The 25,329-nt window shown below is 40.6% G+C and overlaps 1 protein-coding gene across 1 annotated transcript; it reads right to left on the reverse strand.

The window, feature by feature from the left end:
- Nucleotides 1–235: 235 nt before the first annotated feature.
- On the reverse strand, nt 236–19,444 carry LOC112566092. The gene is given in 7 exon segments (XM_025242046.1): nt 236–8,982; nt 8,985–9,015; nt 9,293–9,526; nt 11,005–11,082; nt 11,084–11,697; nt 16,909–17,755; nt 19,332–19,444. Coding segments are annotated over 5 exon segments (1,152 nt in total). The 5' UTR covers nt 11,660–11,697; nt 16,909–17,755; nt 19,332–19,444; the 3' UTR covers nt 236–8,749.
- Between the last annotated feature and the right edge of the window lie 5,885 nt (nt 19,445–25,329).

Genomic DNA, 25,329 nt, shown 5'->3' on the forward strand with positions numbered 1-25,329 from the left:
TCCAACACCAGAAAAGGATTTAATTACAATTTCTTTTTTCTCTTTTTTCCTCTTCTGCATCTTATAACGACGATGATATTGAAGAAGAAGATGAGGATGATGATGAAGATACTGAAGATGATCATAATCATCATAATGTTTAGTAGATACATAACCTCAGATCCGATCACTGGAAAGTTCTTAAATCTTAAAATAAGCACACGTGTTAGTAAGATACAAAGAAACTGGCAACATCTTTACCATTCCTTTTGTCCTTTATTACAGTGTGCAGCAACAGAATGTACAGAACACTCAAAGGTTTTAATGCATTGCACACAAAGACTCACAAAGACGCCTAACTAAGCGCGGTACATGTAATAAATATGAAAGTTGCATGAAAACGTACACAGTTGAGTCAATGCTGTTATATTTCACAAAAAACCATAAGTATATTCAACAGAAAAAAGAATCAACAAGTGTTGTCGGAGTTTATGCCAAAGCCCGTAGAAGCAGGTACACTATTAAAGGTGTACACATGGGAACAGGCACTGATCTAATGAAACAAAGAAGCCCAAAATGTGCACTAAACATTGGTTATCGTACACAAACATACGAGAAATAGCACCCGCGATAGATATGTTCATTATCACAACTTTGGATAGGAAAAGAGTGGCACAATGCATTTCATTACCACATGCAAGAAACTTTTCATTGACATCTTATTTCTTTCTTGCATGTTGCAGTTTGGCTGAATGTGAAGGCGTTGGCACACGCTCAGCAAGTAGATAGTGGTTGCATGAGAGTGCATGGGGTCAATGCTGGGACATGCATAATCTAGCAGAAAGCTTGTTTATGCATGTAAGTATGCTCTTTGTTCTTCGGGAAACACAGTAGGTCACACACCTAAAGCATGTGATAGACTTTGAGGTAAAGGCATTTTTTTTCTGCATCCACTTTTTGTCACCTGCAGTCTGAGAGTCAGCAAGGGGGTCTCATGTTAATTTGAACTTAAAATGCAAAAAACATGAACGTCTAGATATTTTATTGTCCAGAGAAACACCATGTCAAAATATATAAACAATAATTTAATTATTTAGACATAAAGCTATTCATCAGAAGGGGATATTGGAGAAAAATCTCTCTCACACACATATTCTTGTGTTCTATTTTCAGTTTTATCATCATGCATGCATTTAAACAATTTAGTCCACCTATTCGGCAAGGGAGGAGGGGAGGGAGAGATTCTTATAAGATATTTTACAAGATATATATATATAGGGGTACGTTTCAAACGTGCTTAACTTTAACGCTTTTAACCGGTAGCAGAAGCGCTAGAAAGAAAATCCAGCGAAAAATATAACAAGCACAGTACACAACACGTGTTTTATTAATTACAAATAAAAAGAGCAAAATAAAATGCAGACAGGATAAATAATTAATATCACGAAACATTTTCTTTGCCAAAATATCTGCACGTCTGTAGCCGGTTCCAGACAAGCCTAAAGAGGTCATCCTACTCTTGCCATCGATCGTCCTTTAGAGGCAGCAGACGCAGGGATTTTTTTTTTTTCATTGGGAATATGGTGGAAAGTTCCAGCAGTCATCGTTCTGAACTCCTTTGGAGAAGATGCCGATCCACAAAATCACACAGACGTCATCACACACACAAAGTAATGCATTGTGTTTTTGTCAGATTATAGCTTGCAGTTCTTGTAAGGCAGACGTGAAAATAAGTTATAATTTAAAAACCCATTTATTCACAAAAATGATACGCCTAGGCTGATACACTATCCTTACACCGCACCAACGGTTTGTTTGGTTGGTTAATTACTCATCCACAGTACTTTGATAAAATCTTAGCCGTTTTCATTCATATCGATTGGATTACTCACAAGTATTTTGAAAGCCAGAAAAAAAACCCTTTACAATATATTCAGCACTCGATTCCAGACAATCCTATTACAGAAAGAAACTGTCGAAAAAATTACAGCCAACTGTAAAAGAACTTCTAAAATCTAAGCTTCTGAAGTTTTTCATACTGACATTTATTATAGTTTATTACAAGACTGCGAATCTGAGTTTGTCAGCGAGCAAGTTGCGAGAGAGTCTGATGGTCGTCCTTTCTCCACAACCGCTTACCAAGGAGTTTTACTCTTCATCACCATATCCCTACTTAGAAAATCCAAAGCAAACGAGCAAGCGAACAAACAAAACTGCCACAAATCAGGTTGATTAATCAGCTAAATATGCACATAATTCATATTAGTCATGCTTAGTTTCTACAGCTGGTCAACGTTTCCAAAGAGCTACAACAAGAAGGGGTTTTAACACTCGACGAGAGAGCTCTATGACGACACCTCACACAGGGCGAGGGCCAATCGATCCTAGCCTTCCTGAACGGCTTGATTGCTGGCTTGATTGCTGGATTCATTACCGAGCAGAAGAAACTGTTGCTCTGTCTAATGCTAGTATTATTATATATAAATTGCATCATGGCTCGAGTCGGAAGCACTGGCAAACCCATTCGCAATTTTTGAAGACGTGGTATTCAGAACCCATGCTTTGACATAATGTATTATTGTCGACACGATGTAGGTAGGCGATCCATTTGTTCTGCCACCAGTATATTTTTATTTTCCCAATGACTTCCACTTTGTTTTCTTTGCTGAGTGCGCATTGGCCTCGTTTATATCGCGTATCGATCTGAACTCGTGGTACTCAGCTGACTGATAAGGAGCAACACATTGTTTAGACGTTTATCACGCTATAAACAGCAGAACAGCTGGTACAAAGAACTCATTTGGATGTTAACCGTCGTACTGGACAGCAAATCTATTTTAAATTTCCAAACACTAAGTTTCACTGAAGTTAAAGAGCGATCAATCGCTAACAGCACACAGATTGTATACACACTGATAAGACGGAGTGAAAGCAGTCATTCACAGCCAAAAGAAAGAAACCAGATCGAGCTGCGAAGATTATTATGCACAAATGAACATATTTTTCGGGCTAGGTCACATCGATCCGTTGAAATATACAAAAGCTCTAATGAGCAAAAACATAGTCACACAGAAATTATGTAGTGACTGACAGAGTGGAAAGGGGAAACCTCTGAAAGACTAAAAATCGCATCAAGATCACTGTGCCCTTGGCACGGTGGCAGTCCAATTGCCTCCACACACACATACAGTATACTGTCTTCTTGTCTTAGGTATAGGTGCTAACGAATTAACACAGTTTCATTAAAAAATGTCATGGACTGAATTTAGTGGACACGACACCCTTGGCAAGAACATCTCCACCCTTTTTCTTCCTCACTCCCACTCCACTCTCTCTTTTTCATTCACTCTTTTTCACTCTGCGCAGTGAATGTGTGTGCTTAACATATTCAGCACTAAAGAAGACCATTGTTACATTGTTACCAGTATAAAGGCCTGTGGAAGGGATATGGGCAAGGTATCGTGAGAACTAGCACAAGCAAGAGCCATGCTACTCTGTTTATTTCAGCCAGTAGCCAGGGAACTTTAGAGAACGTCCACCCACGGAGGACAACCTAACACTCAACAAACATAGGCGTGTCACCGGAAAATGAAATACATATATTATCAGGTCAGTTTCTTTACTCCTAAAATTAAATAAGATGTCTGACTCTTTTTTAAATCGTCAGGACAATTCTTCAGTAGAGAGGTAAGACTGCAGGGCTCTGTGGTCAATAATAATAAAAAAAATAAGAAGTAAATATTGCTGGAGTTATCTTTAGTTTTAGACCATAAAGAAAAAAAAAATCATGGCGTATTGAATAATAAACTCTTCAGTTGGTTTCAAAGTGCAAAAAATGTAATTGTGAAGCCAATCAAGAGAGATTTTATCTACTGCTTCATGAAGTAAAATAGTTACAGAGGCGGATACATATAGTCAGTGCTCAAGGATAGACTTTTTAAAAACAGTAAGTGTAATAGTACATGCAGTCTGATCACAGAATCTGTCATGGCCGTGCAAATACAAACGTTACGCAACGTTGTGGTCTGTGAATAAATTTGTTACAAAGTCTGTTAGTGACAAACTGTGCCTTAACCGTCATTAACATATAGAAAAGTGACAAACTAAAGAACTTTTTAGCAACGACCTTCAGCAGGCTTACCCACCTACCCGCTAGCTCTTAAGCATTTCTTGCTTTTGATGTATATTTTAATACATTCCGAACAGTTGAGCTCTTACCATTGGTTTTACTAAAATTGAAGTTCCTACCTTCAATTTTCAGACTTTTGCATGATCTGAGACCTGACAGAATTCAACTAAAGAGCACATTTAAAGGTCGGGATCTTTTAGGGAAGTACACATTATTAGTACACATTAATTTGTGTGGGCGTCTCATTCCAAATGTGAAAGGGAAAGTGAAAGTATCTCTTATATACATTTTCCTATTTGCGAAAACAGTGCCGCTTTATTTAATATTTCGTGCAACTCAATATTTCTGATTTCATTTACAGGCAAAAAACTCAATTATGCACCTTTAGCCCAGTTTAATGTCAGCAAATATCTAAAACATATTATGCTAATCAAGAAAATCGAGAACGTGTAGTTCCATAAATAGATTTTTTAATACTAATCCAATATTGAAGAGGTAGAAGCGCCCCTATTTTTGCAGGCAAACAAATGTAAATCCCTTTTGCATTGTACAACTGTATTTTAATGTTTTCTGTAATTACGGGACAACATACCTCTCTAACAAACGACAAAATAACTGTAAAAAAAATTAACAACAGAGAGGAAAAAATTATCAATTTTAAGTAGTGTATCTCACATTACTTCAACATAATCACATTTAGTGTAAAAATATTAAGACGAAAGTCTTAGTGTTTTAAACTTAGTGCTTTGAGCTATGTATGCATCAAATCAACATCGTTGAAACTTGGTGTTATTATTACTAGACACCTGTTCAGCGGGACAAGAACGGTACAGTTCTTGATCTCTGTAATGGAGACAGCGACAACTAAAGCTAATAAACATCTCGACAGGTACCCCGATCATTTGTCTGGCTCGCTCACACCCAGAGTGCTATTAACCCAACACTCTACAAGCACAATGTCCTCGCCTTCCATCCCCACCCCCACCCCAACACGCTTCATTCATTCTCGCCTACTCATACACAGTATTGTGTGGATGTTGAAACTGGAGGTCATCCAGCTGCATACATAGACTAGCATACATTCAAGCAGAGTATGGAAAATACAGTTAGGTCTTTGCATTAACATTTTGTCATGTGATTTACACAAAGATTTTTGTACATAAAAGAACCGACTCCACTAAGTCTATCACAGTCTTACTACATTCATTAAAATATACAATTATCAGTTTAAATGTTGAAAAAAGGTACTTTAACAATATAAAAATGGTTTTACCATCCTTTTGTACCCATCATTTAGAAAGAAGCAAATACAAATATTGGTTTAAGTGTTGTTTCCAGAGAAACAGCACTCGAGATGCAATATCACCTTATTAAAACTTTTAAAAAGCATTCTCTAGATAAACTCAAATGCAATAAAAAGTGAGACGGAAACCTGTTTTTTATAATGCTGACGACAGAGGTAAGAAAGGACTGTTGAAGACTGTTCCACAAGGACAAACACTCGCAAGGAAAAGGCTGAAGCCTCAGATCTCTTCGGATGTAAACAAGAACCATCATGTATCCTCCGTAACGCCTGATAGTTACCTCTTAGAAAAGGATTGGTACTTCTGCGAGTTTAATTAGAAGAGCTTGGAAAAATCTGTCATAGGTATATCATTCTAGACAAGAACAGACGGATTGTTTAGCAAGAGCTGTCCCTCTATGTGTATGTGTGAGAGGAAGTGTGTGAGTTCTACTTTTGCGTTTATATATTCAAAAAAGATAGGCAAGAATCTTGAACTTGTAGTTAGTTGTACAGCCACAACTAGTCATGAACACTTTCCGATATTTATTTACTTCTGCGTGTACTCAGGCATAGTTTAGAAAATCGTGCAGGTTCCCAAGCATATGCCTGATGCATCATAAAGGTACTTGCACAAATTGCATAAAAAGTTTAGTTCGAGTGAATCTTGTAATAAAGTTTCTTTAGTGTTTTTTAAGGCTACAAAGGTGGAAACACAGCTTGCAGCTGGTCTAATAAATACATCGCATAATGCTAAGGCTTACCGAGGTGTTTAAGAACTATTTTGTGAGACATTGAGTTTTGAGGACTTTATTATTTTATATATTATTTTTTTACGATAAGTTGTAAAGTGCTAAAATCACAGTCAAGTCTGGAAGTCGCTGAAGATAGCTTTGAAATTCACTTGCAGATTTAAAATAAAGACATTACCAAAATAGCTATAACTGTGTTCCTTCGCATGTTAGACCGGGGGAAAAACAATTGAATCTTACAACAAAAATAATGATAAAAATATTCTCTAAAATATAATCAGCCGACACAGATTCCTCTGATTAACCTGCATCCACCTCTGCCTTGTCACAAAAAAATATTATTATATACCATTACTTGGGAAAGACTTTCAAATAAAAGGCCACGTGTCGGGCAAGATCCTGAGTCAAGCCTTGGCACTCGGTCAGTTATAAAAAACACCGGAAGTCACGTCTGGCTCGATTTTTGGATAAGAGAGAGTTCAGATAGTTCCCAAGTACTGCCAGTTAGTGTGTTTGTATGTGTGTGTGTGTGTGTGTGTGGGGTGCACACGTGTGTGTGTGTGGAAAAAGAGAGACGATGGAATGATTACGACTAAAGAGAACGAGATGACATTTGATTTTCTTGTGTTATATTGTGTTTCTGCTAACATTTATCACAGAAGAAGACGAAGAGGGAATGAGAGGGAGAAAAAGGGAGCGAAGGATCTCTGTCACAATATTTACACGCCTACATATTTATATCCGCGCCATAGTGGAACTTATTGATCTTCATCGATCAACAGGCAGATAAGCTGCAGCGATGTTCTGTTAGGAAAGACTTGCTCAACCCCTTGAAAACCTCTGAAGGCACAACGATTTCAAAGCTGATATAAGCTTCTGCTGGTCTTCTTAAGATTTCGGACAAAGACAAAACCAATGCAATTTTGACATAACATAAGAAAGCAAAAATGGACTTATCAACAAATGACCACTAAAAAAATAGAAATCCGATGCTGATGACAATAGCTGGCTGGAAGTCATATAAACACAGACCATGATTATAGCTTAGGTTGAAGACTTTTGGATTCCTCGTCATTTTTAGATACAAAAAATAATAATTGGAACAGTCAACACGACACACACACACATATACAAGTCTATAATGTATCAGTAACTGGTTTCTAGCAAGAAGTACAATATGAATGCACTGCCGCTATTTTAAAATATGTTTCAAGATTCAAGAGAATGTGTCTAATGCGTACAAGCTGTATAGTTTGAAGTCTTCTTGCATGGCATTCTGTTTCAATGTAAACAATGTAACATGCTTTAAAATATGTCTCACTTATCCCTGTCTAAGCTATGAAACCCACTGCAGACACAATCTGGATCTTTCCGTCGTCAATGAGCCACAAACATCGAACCCTTTTTACTAATACTACATACCACCTACCGTCCCCCCTCAAAAAAAAAAACAAATTCAACTCTGACAGGCTGGAGGACTGGGAAGGGAGCCGATTGCTACATCATTACACTTTTGAATGAAGCTTGTGGGTACATATTTCATCTCAGGAAAGCACACTCAGCAAAACATGGTATCTGTTTAAAGTGTTGGCTTTAGAGCAATGATCATCTCCGAACATTCTGGTTGTCTAACCCTTTCTCTTCCCCTTCACTATTTCACCCCAAATTAAATCACCTTGAGGTGTAGGCAGTGTACTCTTCATTCTAACCAACCAGCCACCTACAAAAACCATTTAAGACAAGGGATTAGGAATTACATAATATTAAGTGAAAATAAGGCCCTCACTAAATAGCAGGTCACAACATGTGTCAACGAACTGTGTAATTAGAAGTGAAATTAGAGCAGGAGACTTGCTACACTTTGGCAACCATCCCATCGTCAGTAATTAGCAGCTCAACACAGTTGCCTCCCCTAGAAGGGGGTATCGACGCATACACCAACACGGAGTTCGCACTTGAGACAGGAATAACACATCATATCTCCTATCCACTCACTACCTTCACCGTCTTTTCAAAGCACACTTGAGGTTGAAGAAAGGTAGGGAGATAAAATTATATATGCAAGTTACATTTTATGTACATAAGATTGCTCTAGGGCACGGCTAATATTTTTACAAGGTCACGTGGCTACCACTGATAGCAAAGTTCGACAAAAAGTAATAAATAATCTGTACAAACGTGCCCACTAGCCGCAAAAGCACTGTAAATGACCATCCAGAATTTTACATTATTAGCTTCCAGCCGTTCATGTTACGGTTATCGCAACGATGGCACTGGAAAAAGTCAACCTTTCTTTCCTGAGACAATCGGAACACAGACGGCCATCCCAATGTAAGAGCATATCCTTACTACAGTAGTTCTTTAGGAAGGATTCACTTTCAGAACCTGGATTTGTACGTGTATCTCTTTCTCAGGAAACTGGAGTTTGTGGCAGACGATGAATTCCCTTCTGACCAGGAAGCAAGTTAACCGGTTCTCTGACCAGGAAAGAAAACGCAAGACCACCACGTAAGTGTACACAAACACAGCTAACTCCCACACCAGTATATCCTCTGCTGAGCTCTCGACACCCCAGGTTCTCGCCAGACTCCGGAAATTCTCGCCACTTTACACCGCAGTCTCGTCCAGGTCGAAGTCGATCTCGTTATGCTCTTGCACGTGGTACACGCGCCCAGTGTCTCGCACCTGCTTGGTGGCCATGCGCAGCAGGTCCTCCTCCTGGTGCTGGACGCTGGTCTTGATCTGCTCCACCGTATCCGTAAAGCAGAAGTGGTCCGCACGCTCGCGCATGCGCACTTTGTGGTCCACCTCGATGACGTTCTTGCCTCGCAGGACCATCAGGGTGCAGTGCTCTTGGCAATGATCTTCCCCACCTACGTTGACAAGAGTTCATGTTAAACATAAATACTATAACTCGAAAAAAGAAAAAAAGAGAACGCAAAGAATTTTTAAAAATGTTTTCTATGTGTGATATAGATACTTTTTAAAAGTCAGTGGTGTAAAGGACACAAGAATTCAAAATAAGGCACGCATTATCTATAAAATAAACACCGAATAAGTCAATAATGAGTAGTATTTGGATAAAATTCAAATAGTAATTGGATAAAAAAAAATACTATTTTTAAAGGAGTGGTAGGGTTTACTACTCACTTCAGCCAAAACCAGGGACTGGTTCTTGGATGGATCTACTTCCGGGAGATTCTGAAGCTCGGCCGGTAGGATGGCCTTGCTCTCCTGCAACTCCCGATAGGTACAGGGTACGCAGATTGTGGAAGAGTTGACTTTGGAATAGAAGGTGGTGACGACTTTGCCCTGCTGCAATCTGTAGAAGTAGTTGCTCCACGCGTTCGGCCTTTCGTGAACGACGGAAAGCTGATTTTGCTCCTGGGGATAACACATCTCTCATGATCACATTCTGCCACTGCCATTGACACTGACATGTGTGCCGCATTGATTCCCTTAATAGGCCAATGAGTGTATCGATTTAGCTAATCGTAAACGTATTTTACTGGCGTGGCTCGTCATTTAATACAGTTATTTTGCTACTGATCAATAGACTGTGTCGTTCGTTCATTAAATATTGTTTATTATGACCCCTAAAACGGATACAGACTGATATTACGAAGTTAATCATAAAAAAGTCATTTTCACTTTTATTTTATTGGCTATAAGCCCGGGGGGGGGGGGGAATATTTGTGATAGTATATAGATGAGTGCATGATACTAATATCTATATCTACAAAAATTACTTAAACAATTTGCTTAAATTAATAAGTATTACTTTCAGATTTAATATTTTTCAGCTGGTGAAATTGAAATACATTTAAACGACACAAAAATGTACAGGAAGCAGTGCTTTCCGAGAAACAGTTAACAAAGGGTGGGCATGGCGATACCTTGACTTCTTTCCTCCTTCTGTATATGTAATATCATCAATGTTATGGAAGTTAATAACAATATAATATAAACTTCTCTGTACTTGCGGTATGGGATGCTGGCATTTGCAGCAGAAACAGTAGTGAAAAGTGAGAAATGATTAACAACAATTGTAACATTACAGGAACATGTACAAGCGCCAATGTTGAATTCGTTATTATCCTTAAGGGTATGTGATTCAAGCAGCGTACCCTTGTGTGAGGGTGTGTGTTCAGGGATGGGGAAGGGAGAATGGCAAACGAGAGGAAAGGTTAAATGTGAGGTGATGACACTGACACCATATGAGGACACTTGAAAAAAAAAAGTCGTACTATGACCCTCACCTTTTGCTATAGTTGCAAGTCATTTTGTACTCTACTGTTCATCAAATGTATCACTATCACTATAAACTGACGCATGTAGGTAAAAACAACCATTTTATATTTACACCAACAGCAAAAATTTATACAGTTACGGTAACTGTAAATTTTATGTGTAATTTTAGACGATTCCAAAGATGCTTTTACTTCTCTTTGTTTAATTTGCTTCATTTATTCATTCTTTCTGCTTTTTTTGCCCTTTTCTCCTCTTTCTCTCTTCTTCAATTTCGCTCAGCCATATCAATCAGTTCAATCCAACTAAAAGGATTTCTTTAGGCTTTATTTTTTTTCTTTATAGGCTTTTTCTGTAAATCTGTGAATCTGTTTGTTCCTTGATTTCCTCTTATAGTCCTATTGGGAACTTTTTCAAAAAAAAAGAACTCACTGAAAAAAACTGATATTTACGCTTCCAGAACGACTGGAGCATTTATTTTTTTTCTCGCTTACGTTTTACAACAACTCATCAGCTGCAGCAATACAACGACCAGAAATAACTTGAAAATAAACTGCAAAGCAGCTGCAAGGAGTTCCGCAGCTACTGACAAAGGAAGAAATGTGGGTACGCACCTGGATGACGCGCAGGGTCGGGTGGCTCTCGCGGCACATGTGGCACACGGTGTTGGTGTAGGTCATGCCCATGGAGCGCAACCTGCACGCTCTCGTCCTTCAGGCGCCGCAGGTTGTGGGTGATGCCGTTAAACTTTTTGACGATCTCGTCGAAGTTGGTCAGCAGCGACACGGGCCCCTCTTGTTGGCCGTCGCGCGACAGGCCCATGGCGGCCAGCGAGGCTTCCTCCCCGCTGATCTCTTCGCGGCACACCGGGCAGCACGTGCCGAGGGCACTTCCGGTCGACCTCATGAGCCGACGCAAGCAGTTGTGGCACAGCGCGTGGCCGCACGGGAAGGTGTCGGGCGCCTGGTGGAGCTCCATGCTGTGGTCATACTCGTGTTCATGGTCGTGGTGATGGTGTCCGGGGTTGACGTCGTACAGGCGCATGGCGTGCGTGCCGGGGTTGGGACTGGACAGGTCACTGTGGTAGCCGGTGCTGGTGGGACTGGCGGGGGGACTGTGCAAGGGGCTCTGGGCGTACTTGAAGGTGGGGCTGTACATTGGGCTGGAGTACCCTGAGCCATAGCCAGAACAGAAGCTGCTGGGTCGCTGACCGCTGGCGCCATAGCCATTGGTGTAGCCGCTGGAACTGCTCGAGTATCGTTGTGACATTTTAAAGACTCCGCGATTTCCCAGACGATGCGTTTAAACTGGAAGATAGAAAGAGTAGGATGTATTATTATTATTAATTGCATAGCACACAGCTGCCGAGCATAAGAGAAGCTACTGAAACGAAATAAAGGTCCTCGCGTAAATATATTAACAGTCTATACAGGAACTTACGTGTGAACCAATCTGTGGGTAGACGGAGAACAGTGTACTCACAAAATCCGTTAAACACTAAAACAAATGTACTCTCTGGTTATGACTCTTTAAAAAATGGAAAAAATGTTCATCCTGCTTCAAGCCCATCTCTTGTCACCCTTTAAAAGACCCACCCACACCCCATATAACTTAAGCACATAACTACATGAAAAGAGTGAGTTTACAAGGATATTTTTTAAGCGAAGCTACATATAAAAGGTGAAGTTTGTTTGGCAAATATTTCTTATCGCTTTAGCGTGGGCACATAAACTTGGTAGCAAGCGCCATGTCCATTTAAATAAAGCAGGTATGCTCGTACTCCACTTCTCACCGCAGGACCCTGTTTGCCAAGGCAACATCATTCCCGCCTACGAGATATTGCAACATGTGCAGCTGATAACGGGTAGAACTGCGTACGTGTGAGGACTACAAGGACCACTTCACAAAATAATGCTTAAGAGATAAAGTTAAGGTAATAAATTTTGTGTATTGTGATGAATTTTCTCTCCTTTCCCCACCTCTGGATTTCCTCCATTCTTTATCTAATCTTTCTCCCATGGTTATGGGTTTTCAGAATAAAGAGAAAAATAACTGAAATACGAGACAGATATCACATAGTTAAAAGATGAGAGGAAGAAGGCGAGAGAACTCGAACTCTTTATTGACATCTGGGCGTTACTGCCAATACCAGAAGGTGAGCCTCGTTTTCCTACACTCACACATACACATACTCTTATTTACGTGCATGGATAAACATTCATATATATATATACACACTCTTAAGAGGCAGTTTTACATAGGGGTTCTGTGTGACATATGGTTCTTTTCTCAGTAGTTATTGTATCCCAAGAAGGCGAGAGAAAGAAGATATGAGGAAGGAAAAAGATTGTGTGAGAGAGAGATGTCGAACACCCTTTCATAAGGCTTCCATACCGAAATACAATATCAACTCGTTTTCTCGCCAACCTCGCCGCCTTGCGGCAAACTTTATTCCCCCCTCCACATAGCTATCTTTAGTTAAGGATCATAATATCATAATAAAGAGGCTATCATATCCTCTTCACATGTCACCACCCTCGCCTCTTGCTCAAAGTTGGGGTTGAATGGATTGTAGCGAAATAACGAGTTTGGACTAACATCAACATTTTCTTCTCTAAAGAACAGTTTGCTATCGTATTATAGATAACAAGGGTGAATGAAGCAGAATAGAAATTGCTATAATTTCTAGAATGTTAGTCTGATTTATCTGAAAATAATTTCTGTCCGCAGGTTTTTGTCTGTTCCCATCCCTCCCTACAAGGCAAGTCAAGATATCCATCTTCGACTAATCCTTTATCAACTCATTAAATGCAAAAGCTTGGAGATCTTTTGTCATCGAAAGCTCCTTTCTAGAATATTCTGGGAATGGAGCCATCCACTGACAAAGCCCGACCGTTCACACCGTTGTGCACAGGCAAGGTACCAATTAACTCGTCCACCAGTCCTGAGTTGTTGGCCAAACAGTTTCCTGCGTGATTTGCAGCAATCTTCTCGATGGGGATATCATCAGGCTCTTTCCAATTACACTCTATCTATAAAACGAATAAAATGGCTATAGCCAGCAATTTAGTTCAGCTTATGTTTACGTGTGTCCACGCTGCTTTGAAGAGGCTAGTCTTGGTTCGACTGTCATGATGAAATGTGCAAACACTTTGAGGACAGTACTAATGAGCAGCTGATTTTATTCCTGTCAGAAAATGTGTTGTAATATCTTCTTTTGTAATATCTGAACAATGTAAAGCAATATATACATATAAGAAATAGCATGGATAAAGGACCACACATACTCATCCCCTCCCCATTTTCAAAACAACCACATAAATACGTTAACGGAAATCAACCCCTTCTTCATAATCATCATTAACCTTCTTCTTCTTTTCCTGTTCTTCGTCGTCTTCATGTCAGTCGTGTGCGAAAGATAGCAATAATATTCCTTCCCGACGGCACAGTGGTCTGCTGGACAGGATCCAGTTATTGACGGACTTGGTGCTAGACTAATTGAGATTGTTCTCTGATGAGTTCAAGCCTAACAAGATGACTATGATTCTCCTTGCCAGCCAGTGCCCTCCGTGCGCAACAGACTTGCTGCTAAGACCGCAGCACAGCTTTTTGTAAGCACAACCCACGGGTTATTTACACAATACACCGTACAGTGTTTCTATATATGGATCCATATCTAGCCTAAGGTCATGTTTGATGTTGAAGTGGGGTGGGAAGGAAAGAAGAAACTGAAAGAGTGTGGGTGGAGTTATAGAGGTGAGACTTCTGTAACACTTACACCCCGTTAAAATCACGAACCATGACTCAGTGTAAATTCACGGTATTTGAGTTGAAAAACAGATTTAATTGCGCAGCTGCAGTGGTTCTTTTTGCCTTCCTTTTAACCAGTTCCATCGGGTCGCAAAACCATCGATTAGAATCGACAGTGTGTTAGAGGCTGACGCAATGCTAAGGCCACGCCAATAGCTGTGTATACGGCAGTATATCAAAGATTCTCACATAGGTGTTGGTGTTGGTGATTATTTTCCATTTAAAAGTGTGAATATCCAATAATTATTAACGACAAACCTCATGCGATAGACGAGCTGCTTGACAAGTTGAACGAGATCGTGTCGACACGCTTCAGGCCAACATATAAGCGAGCCGGGCGGCTCTGTCAGTCCACACACACCCACATACACACTCCCTCACGACACCTCATGTAAGCTGAAGAGACCTACCTTTAAACCGTGCTATTCCGTGGCCGGGCAAGAAGTCACTCTAACCCGAGTATAACATCGAAGTTACCAGTCGATGGAAAACAGTCAACAACAGCAGCTGCACGATTATCGGAGGAGCGAGACATTCACTGAGGTAGGCTTTGTAGGTAGAATAGTCACCCCACCTCAACAGAGCAACCCAACGCCATCAAGACTTTCTCAGCGGCAACCGTCATCTTCCTGACGACGTTTTCAACCGGCGATCGTACGTAGGTTCTAGAATAAGCTTGTAGGGTCGCCCACGCTGTCCTCGGCGGCCAACCGACTGCTGTGCCGCAAGCAGGACGACGCGCCCCACATCGATCCACAGGCCCTCGCGCGCCGCGCACTTCTGTACAACCCGCGGCGCCACGATATTCACAGATACACAACTTGTGTGTTCGAGACATTTTCCAGGGGGGTTGTGGGAGGGGACAAGGGGAGGAAAAGGAATCCCTCGTCGTTGATTCATTCCTCAGGCCGTGTGAAGGGTCGATCAGGGTTTGGTGACTGAATGCAACACACCCTCATATCTACACCCTCTATCTACAGTGTTGTGTTTGTCGGAACAGCATTGATGAATGAGATACAAAAGTGAGGGAAGCTCGTTATTTATTTTATTTTGGTTTAAAGTCTACATTGTGACGACGTAAACAAAATTGTTGATGTCGATGACGTCGATTTCCGGTCGCACAGCAGCAAAGTTCAGCAATGCAGAGATTTTAAAGACATAAAAAGAAACTGCATTTTCTGTTTGCTCATGACTTTCAGCAGTTTGGACTGTGTTAAGTTGTGATATGATATAAAAGAGATCTTGTTCAATGATAAAAATGATAAGAATATAAGTTCTTAATTAAATAATTGAATCCTCGAGCTCTTCAGCGTGAAGCAGGAGTGCGAATTTCACAATAAAAACCCGTGAAATATTTGCCTGCTATAGGACACTGAAGCCCCAGCCAACAAAGCTACCACACGACCTGAATCCTGGCAAAGGAGAATGGCCTTGCTAGGTAAATATATAGTGCTGAAGTATTTGATGACATACGGGTAATGGACAGGTCATCAGGTCCGCAGGCTCATCTGACAAACGACCCCAACCATCGCCTCCCAACTGCATCCAACACTGGGACCCCAGCAGCTGCCCATCCTGGTATCACTAATGCTAAAAGTATAAGTGAATTTCAAATCGTGTCATCTGAAAAGCTGAAGTTATATGTCAACATTCGATACAGTTACTATGATCCCTATTAGTAGTTGCATTATTTTATTCTCTATCATTTAAAAACTATTGACGGACTAGCTTTCATTGTTGTTTGAAAGTCAGAGGCAACAAAAGGAAATGGACGATGTGGTGTGTGCGAGATTAGAACTGCTTATTTTTCTCGATCAAACTCCATTAAAGGCAAAAGAAAGACTTCAAAGGGATGATTTCTCGCTGATCCAGCTCTGACCCTTTCACCATTGTGACCTTTAATACTCTATTCTGTGACACCACCTCTTGTCTACACGACTACACTAGAATAAAGAAAACTGTTTTAAACATTACACCTTTTCAGTTAACCTACAATGTCAGGCAAACTACTTTCAAACGACTAGCATGAAATAGGTGAGTATACTTTGAGGGCATACATGTATCTGCATATGCATGGGGTGAAGCAAGCAGTCCATGTCTTCTGTGACACGACATTTTGCAGAAATATATTTATCCTTCCGCTCTTTCCGGCAGAAAAGCTGTTGCATAATGCTACTATCTCCTCCTGCATGTCAAAATGTCCGTTGTCACAGTGTCGCACAGCAATTGCTAAGGGTCATGGCTTTTATTTCTGTTCATCGTTTGCCATTCACTAAGCTAATGCCATGGTAACCAATTCCAAGGGCATACTGACGGCACAACATTTAGTCAACAGAATAGAATTGACATGTATCATCAGCGCAGGTCCTGGCTGATTTTTTTTTATAATACAAAAATCTTCAAGCACAAGCATTTATTTATGAATACACACACTTACATATCACTGGCTCAACATCCTTTATTTACCACTGAATCACCGAGACAAACAGGACGCTCATACATTCATCTACCTCACATATTTCCTTCAGAATATTTTCCGTTGCTACTTAAGGTTCTATTGTGTGTGTATGTGATTTTAAGTGTGTATGTGTGACAGATATGTCAGGCAGATAGGTGTTGATAGAAAATAAATACTTACTAGATATCAGTTCTTATCCTCTGAAGATCATAATTAATTACGGATGTAACCAGGAATAAATGTTACTCACCTGTATGGTATGCCTGGATCTTGTCGATGTTGCAGGATATTGTACTCGTATGTAATCTACCCACAGCCATATGGGTTCTTTTCCTCACGAATTTTCAGAAACTACAACACCTATTATTCGTTGATCGACAGAGACAACACCGCCTAACAAATAAAGTACCGTGAGATCGATGGTCGTGTGAGGAAGGGTTCGGACCTCCTACGTTCGTTCGATTCCCCGTGAACTTCGAGGCAGCTATGATTCACTTACTTCATGTATTTTGAATAACCCCCAGACGATGTTTACGACCTCTCTTCCTGTTAACCTTCGTTCTGCGGCCGAGTTAGCACATGGCCAAACTGTTGTGTCCGTGTAAAACCATACATAGCCTCCCAAGCACGGCTCTCACACTGTTCTTTTCAAGTCCTCGACAATAAAATGTGCCCTCGACACTGGTGCGCTGGCGTCCTACTTTTATGCGCCGTGTACTTCACTGTGTCATGTCGCCGATGCGTGCTGTTGGTGAACAGGTTACCTTGATTGAAGGATCGAGCGAGGGCTACAGTCAGCCGGCGTTTATGGGGGTGGCGGCTGTATTTGCTCTGCCAGGCGTGTTTCTACTGTCTCTTTTGCTATCTGTTTTAAAAACCTGGCCAGTAAATCACTGTCATCTACCATTCGGGCGTTTGACGCTCGGGACAGGTGCTGCATGCAGGACCGGAAGCAAAAAAGCAGACGACAGAGTCGTGACCCCTCAGAAGGCCAAACAGCCAATCATTTCTCGCGTATTGTAATATCCTTGCCTTGCACTTGAACCACGCCCATTCACCCTTGTGTCTTGGTGATCGCGGATAGTCAATCCTCAGATCTGAATCACGAAAACAAGTTCTGTGGTTACCGACAGCTTCCTTTTTTGGTAATGACTGTAACGCAAGTAAATAGGAAATGAAAGGAGAAATATCACAATGCAGCAGAAAACTAAACATATAGGTGCGACCATTGAACTTCTCGAACGACTGTACGCAACCTGCTACACATAATGAATACACTGAATCATCATTACCTTGACGGTATACAGACAGCAGTTATCTTGATAAAAATTAACACACACACAAGGCATGACAATGTACACAAAAATATTTATGACTTATATTTCCAACGGAAAATGCATAACACGAATATAAAAAAATAATAATAGCAGAGTATTATTACTTTTATTTATCAGTTTTAGATAATGGTGGAGAAATTCAAACAAAAATTATGTATATATAAGCGCACCGGGACTTTGTATAAGGATGGACATGTGGAAGAAAGCTTCATGTTTGTGTCATGCTACAGCTGAGAAATCCCTACAGAGAGGTCGCCGCTTCAGTTACAAAGCAACAAGTAGAAAACTTTCCCCGCAAGATAATGCAACATGGGACATTGCCACCTTACACCGCGCCTTTCAGTCTGAAGGATGAGCCTGCACACAGTAGGGGAGTTGCAAGGTGGGAGGAAAACGCGGGAAAGGATTGTAATGCTAAAAAAAGGGGAAACCTTAGTCCATGACACAAACATTATGCAAGCGTTTAAGGGAGGATATTCTCGGCCATGACCTTCTTTGCGCGGGAAGCCTTCTCCAACGGTTTAGTAGAAAGTTTCAAAAGGTGAACAAACCCAAGCCATGCACGAAGACTGAGCTATGCTCTGTTGACTAGCTCATATGGGAGAAAAACCAGTCATAGTGTTCCCTACAGGTAACGGCGGATATTAATTTGAATAAGTAGTTGATAACGGCCTACCTGTGCCAAGCATGGGCGTGAGGAAGACTTTGTGAAACGGTTTAACTTTTGGTTCTCTTGACAGACTGCATGCTCACAACACATGCTAACGGCTATGTTTAGAACAAGAAGCAAGCGATGCATGTATATCATAGATGAAAAAATAGTCATTGACAGCTTTCTTTTTTTTTCTTTCTAGACACAGGACGAACACAATTGGCTGGGTTTTTTTCTCACCGAGAAACTGGTTTTGCTGGAAAATTTTGTGAGTGGCGCTTTATCTTGCACTTTTTTTTTAGCTGACATCCTGGGTGATGATACGTCATTGTGAGGCGATGAAATATTCATTTTAATGACCTATTTCAGTTTGGGTGATGATACATCTGTTTTGGGTATTTCTTTTGAGGGTGATTAGAAACCTCTGTTTGTTTATTTCAGTTTAGGTGATGATGCATCCATTTAAAATGCGCGACAAAAGTAATCGACACTTCCAGGAAAACAAATGACATTCGAAATGGATCACATCAAACATTAATGAGCTTTCGCTTCGAAACAAAATACTGGAATGTGGCCAAATAGTACTGCGCCGCTCGCTCTATCCTTTGTTATGCGACCACACAAAGCCAGTTGTTAGGCATGCGCAAACAGTGCAGAGGAGGGAAAGCAACAAAGAGACGGTACCTCCGCTTGGGCAGCAGGTACACACTTCTGTCGTTTGTTCATCTTTCTTCTCTTCCTCTCTCTTTGCGACCTGAAGGATCCAATATCACGTATCGGGCGCCATCCGTGGATTTCAACATGGGATTTTTAAAGAGTATTTGCTCTTGATGCGTAGGTGAGCACTTTCTAGAAAGACATGACCTACCTCCGTAATACATTCAGCAACGCATGGGTGGGCCTTTTCATCCCTATGCTATTAATCGGATAGGAAAAAAAAACCCCAACCCAACCAAACAAACAAATTCAAGGAGAGCTTTCGCTTCTACAAAATACACAACACTCCGCCCTGGAATGAATGCGATGTATTTTATTTATTTACTGTTATTCATGCTTTTATTTCATTCCTTAACAATCTTTTTATAGTGTGAGTAAATCTGTAGGTTTGCTCCTTTAATGGGGAGTAAACTTGTTGTTCTGTGTAGGGCATTCCATGCATAGAAAGACTGATCTTGGAATTAACTAAGCGGACATAAACCCTTCGAGTACGGGAAAGGAGAAATGTAGTCTCATTTGTTCAATCAGGAGCTTAGGGCTCACGTTTGGGAGATGACATGTGAAGCTTTAGGGATCATTACTCAAGAGGAAGGGTAGGAAAGCAGGGAAACAAAAAGAAAATAAACATGAAAAGTAAAAAATATGGCCTAAAAATCTTACTAATTCATATTGGTTAAACAAAAATTGTGTCGGCTTCGGGGAGTCCTATCTAGCCCTGAGCCGACGACCTTTGACTCCGAAACAGTTGCAACCGCCTTCAGTTTATGTAGTCTTCTCCACCTGCCTTCTCCACCTTCAAGTAGAAGGTTATCGCCTTGTGGAGGGAAAGAGAAATGAAGGAGACTAGGGTCCAGTCTGCTTAGTATTTGCCTTTTCTCAGTCCAAGAGTTCAGGTTAGATAAGCGGCATGTATGTCGTTTTGTCTTCTGTGAGAACATCAAAGTGAAGGACATCGATCTTTACTCTCTGACAAAATTCCACATGTAATTAAAAATGATCTTTGGACGTTTAGCGGCTGTTTAATACAACCGAAAGGAATTCAGCGTTAATAAATAAATAAGTAAATAAATAAGTAAATAAATAAGTAAATAAATAAGTAAATAAATAAATCACGTGTCCAGTCCACCAGGCCAATAAACACTACACACAGGATGCCCAGGCAGGGTTAAATTCATATCTCACAGACTTGGCATCAGGCACATTGGTGAATCCACACGAAATCCACAGCTCAGGAGGTAAAGGAGAGCTGAAAACCCTGAGGTGCAATTCAACAGACAAATGTCCAAGTGCATCCAATATCTGGAACACGCATCAACCAATGAAGCCCGGTGGAAGGGCACTTAATAAAAGGATCAACGACTGAGATTAAAAAAGAAAAAAGCAGAAATCTTACATCTGCAAGAACGAAACAGTTGAGAGCGCGATTTAAAAAAAAAAAAAAAAAAAAGCAAAAATCTTCACTGAAGATTATCACTGATCTTGGCATAATTTGGTATGTTAGTTTTACTCAAACACAAGCAATGAAGAGAGATTTAGTACGTTATCCGCATAAAGATTTCAGAGAAAGACAGGATGAAAAGAAACCAACAGAACATGCTACTATTTCGATAGTCACGATAAGCAGTTTTAATGAGGAATCGAAGACGTGCTTGATGAATACAGTTGCTCCAAGCAAATACCTGTTAGCTGCCACCTGGTCTTTCCCAGGTATAATTAGTGACAATGCAGCTATCAGTGTCGCAACGCTGAGTCAGCGGTAATTATTGTTGTTGGCAAGCTACACATCCAGCATAGATTGCACATCCAACATACGTGCTTTAAACGGAAACTCCAGTCAAGTGGACAGTTGGGATCAAATGTTAATACCATTGCTCAAAATTTAGGGTTTGTAGACAACTTGCAATCGTGTCTAAAACACAGGTCACAACCTCTTCACAGTCTTTGCATTGTTTTTCCATCGGCGCTATTGTCTTCACTTTCAGCTTACTAAGATTGTTGCATAATATTTGGAATCAGAGGATAACAAAGAAAAATGAAGGTAATAAAAGGATGCATGAATGGGAAGGATAAGATTTCAAACAGTAACATAGGGTGTCAATGCGGCAGCTGCATGTTCGCTTCATGAAAAATATAAGAACAAAAATAGAAGAGAGAAATTGATAAACAGTGTTGATTCCGGCAAAAGTTTTAGAGATCTTCTCACACAGATCAAGTGAGTTACTGACCCACCCCTCTTCACAATGGTCTATCACTAAATAAGTTGAATGCCCCACGCTCTTTTCCACATGTAGGACCCAACCAAGACATATCACCTGTGTTCCTTTCAGCAGATTACAAGCTATAAATCAGGGTCCTCGAGCCTGCTGACATGAAGCTAACCACTTCACACTTGTTAAATTGCTGCTGTTACGAACTAGGTTTTTCCTAACGAAAGAGTATTTAAAAGCTGCCCGGGAGCTCTACTTCAGACACGATTCTAAATGAACAATTCTTTTGGAACCTGAAATTGTGCTAGGAAATATTTCAGAAAGTCTGTGTAGCTGTGCAGATAGACATAGCAATCCACATGGGCTGTTGGTGACATGGCCTACAAAGAAAGTTTTAAAAAATATAAATTTTAATGATGATAATGATGATGAAAATGATGATGACAATTTTCATAGCGCTTTTCCAATGATTTGCTCAGAGCGCTTTATATAAATAATATACAGGTATATATATATATAAGTATATATAATAAACCATCAACAATATGCTCTCATGCACGCATTTAACAGACATGCTGGCGTTTACAACACACACCCACTCATATACAAAGTAAATACAGACACACATTCTACACACTGAGGGTCAGGACAGGGTCACAGTGGAGTCGTTCTGAAAAATGCGTTTTAAATTTACACTTAAAGGTGGTGAAATAATCAGATTGAGGAAGGATTATGGGTAATCCGTTCCAAGTTGATGGGGCTTGGTAGGAGAAAACCTTTTATCCATACTTTGTCTGAGTCGGAGTCACAGAAGCTTGGTGTCAGAAGATGAGCGAAGTAGTCGCGAGGAGGTATCAAAAGGAGTGAGTTCGGAGAGGTACCGAGGACCAGTGCCTATACATTAAGTATAAAATTAAAATTCTCTTAATCCACCTAAAGACCTATGGTGGTAAACCATCCAAATTCTGTATTTAAATAAACAATAAAAAATGTTAAAGTAAAAAAGGTAACAAATAGACTTTCCATAAGGGATCTGGCAACCAGTATAGAACACTGGTTGGTACTACCCTTGGTAGGCCTCCTGGTCCCTAACAGCAGGGAGAAACAAATGGAAGAGGCACCAACAACAGCAGCCAACATCTGCGATGACCTGGAAATGCAACATGTACGCCGACCCCTTCCCCTCCTCACCCTTACCATCCCATCCACCCGAGGTATTAAATATTAAACACGTTTCATATTCAAACTAGACAACATCATTCGTCCAACTTGTTAGGCCACTCGTCTTTTCCTTTATGCTAAAATTTAACTGAGCAGTAAAAACACGCCATGCATGGGACCAACCGGTCTGTTTTCACAGTATGACCTTAAAACTCCAACGTTGCTAGCTTTGCTATCTTCAGGAAGAAAGAAAAATATTTTCTGCTAGGCAAGCAAACCAGTCCTAATCGTCGGTAGGTAGCTACACTTCTGATATGGCTGACACGAAACCATGGGTGACAGGCATTGTGATTGAAACACACTTCTCAAACAGGTAGACTGTTGCTTTGAATGGCCCTTCGACTCGCTCAGATGTGACAATTTACATGTGGAGCTGACTGAAGGCACCTTGATAAATTCTTACCATTCTTCTGGAGCTTCTTTGTCGAGCTGACAAGAGCGTGACGTCCTCACCAGCAGGTGGTGGAGTGGGGTGGGGAGGGAAGATGGAGGAGGAAAAGGTCGAGGATGAGCGTTACAAAGTATAGGATGTAAATTAACATAGTGTGTAACCTCTGCCAGTGATCTGGTCCACTGGGAAAAAGAGGTACATTAAACCGTTGAGTATATGTGGAAGAACAAAACAATCATCAGAATGTCATCAGGGACTTACACGGATACGTTTATGTTATAGATAATGCATCCAATGCGAGAACCGGAAGTCATTTGTTCATTAGGTACATCTGAACTGTTTCAATGAATGCTAATGTCCGCAGGCGCGCATTACTAGACTGGAAGTGGCATATTCAACCAGATATAATATCTTAAAATGAATCATTAGGAACAGTGGACCACACCATGTTAGGGCTTTAGGACACTTGGTTACTAAATGGTCAGTGATTCTCTTAGGTGACAACGGGAGTACCGGAACCATCCTCTGTCACATCGTTGACGACTGTCATCTCGACCAGCAAGAAACCATACGTTATGTAAAACAAATTTCTCCTCGAGCTCTTAAACTTTATACGATACACAAGTCACGGTAAAAGGTACCACAGCCTGGAAGAAGAGGCGAAGATCTGTAAGTGGTCCACCGTATCTAGAACATGGCAATCCCTCCTTCCACCGCTTTTAACTTCATGATAAACCTGCTGGGTGATCGGGGGAGTTATTCCAGGATCAGACCCAGCGATCTTTTGTCCTCGAATCGTCTAACATGTCCCTCCTCTTTCCTCCAAAACAAACAAACGCAAACTACTTTTTGTTATGTGAAAAACATCTTAAGTCGCTAGTTATTCCACAAGTCTATAAAATTCTCGTAACAGGTATGGCTGGCGGTGAGAAAAACAAACCAAAAAACACAGAGAAATGAAAGGCGATGAAATGTGAACCCAGACACCCGATACTCACTGTGCTCGTGTCAAAGGCTGAATCGTAACTGAATGATCTCCAAGGGTAAACCCTAATAACAACATCCACACAATGCTTGCTGTACAAAACGACTAGACCAGACCTACACAAGTGTGAACGACGACGGTGAGTCAGCGTTAAAACAGGTGGAGCTCAACAAATAAACACTTTTTTTTTTCGTTTTTTCACACGCTTGAAGCAGCTGCTGTTTTTTTCTTCTCAGGCCGTGTTTTTGAGGTCCGAACTGCGATATGACAGATATTAATTGTTCGATTTTTGAAGCAGTGCCAACAATTTAATTAGTAGTAGGCTGGGTATTTTTTTTTAAATCCTCTACTATCCTTCGACGATAGCTTAGAAAAAACGTGGGAATCAGAAGGCGAAGTTCAGAGTTGTTGTCCTCCGCTATGAAAGTGATAACAATGTACAGGTTATTATCTTTGATTTGCACACCCGTCTTTCCCCAATATATCGTTGAAAAATGCTAAACAATGGAAATTTTTTGTTTCAATAATTCTTAAAAGCTTTGTTGGACTAATACCAAACAGAAGAAACAAACGGAAAGGTGAAAAAATGTTGAAGGTCTGCAGGTTAAATTTTCTTCCTCGGTAGGGTAGAATAGTCTCATCAGTGACCGTAACCAGCAATTTTTCATTGATATACTTCAATAACTTCGGAAACCTAGGAAACCCAAAACTCTAAATACAGGAAGCAAACGTCTCACGAAGACGGACAGGAAGCTGAAGGAATAATTAAAAAAAATACATGAAACAATAAGAACCAGAAAAATATAAGATAAAGCGACAAATGAAGGAAATAGGACTGAAAAGTAGAGATATAATCACCGTTGAAAAATAAACGTCGGGGATGAAAGAATGAAAGAAGGAAGCAGTGAGAACCTAAGCCGAAGAAAAATGAGCGAAGAAGTTAATGAACAATCCTATGAGACATTCAAAGCATGTTTATTCTGAAAGCCACCCTGATCTGCGGGGGTTCTCCTAAAACTGCCTGCTGACGCTGATGCCTTCATTGTCATCAACACAAGTATTCAGTCTGGTCAGTGAGGTGAGACGCCGTGACACGAAGTGAGCTTCCACGGACTCTGACTGGCAGAGCAGTTGATATCATAGACCTCCATCAAAACACCG

Source organism: Pomacea canaliculata, linkage group LG6 (genome assembly GCF_003073045.1).
Source record: "Pomacea canaliculata isolate SZHN2017 linkage group LG6, ASM307304v1, whole genome shotgun sequence".
Taxonomy (NCBI): domain Eukaryota; kingdom Metazoa; phylum Mollusca; class Gastropoda; order Architaenioglossa; family Ampullariidae; genus Pomacea; species Pomacea canaliculata.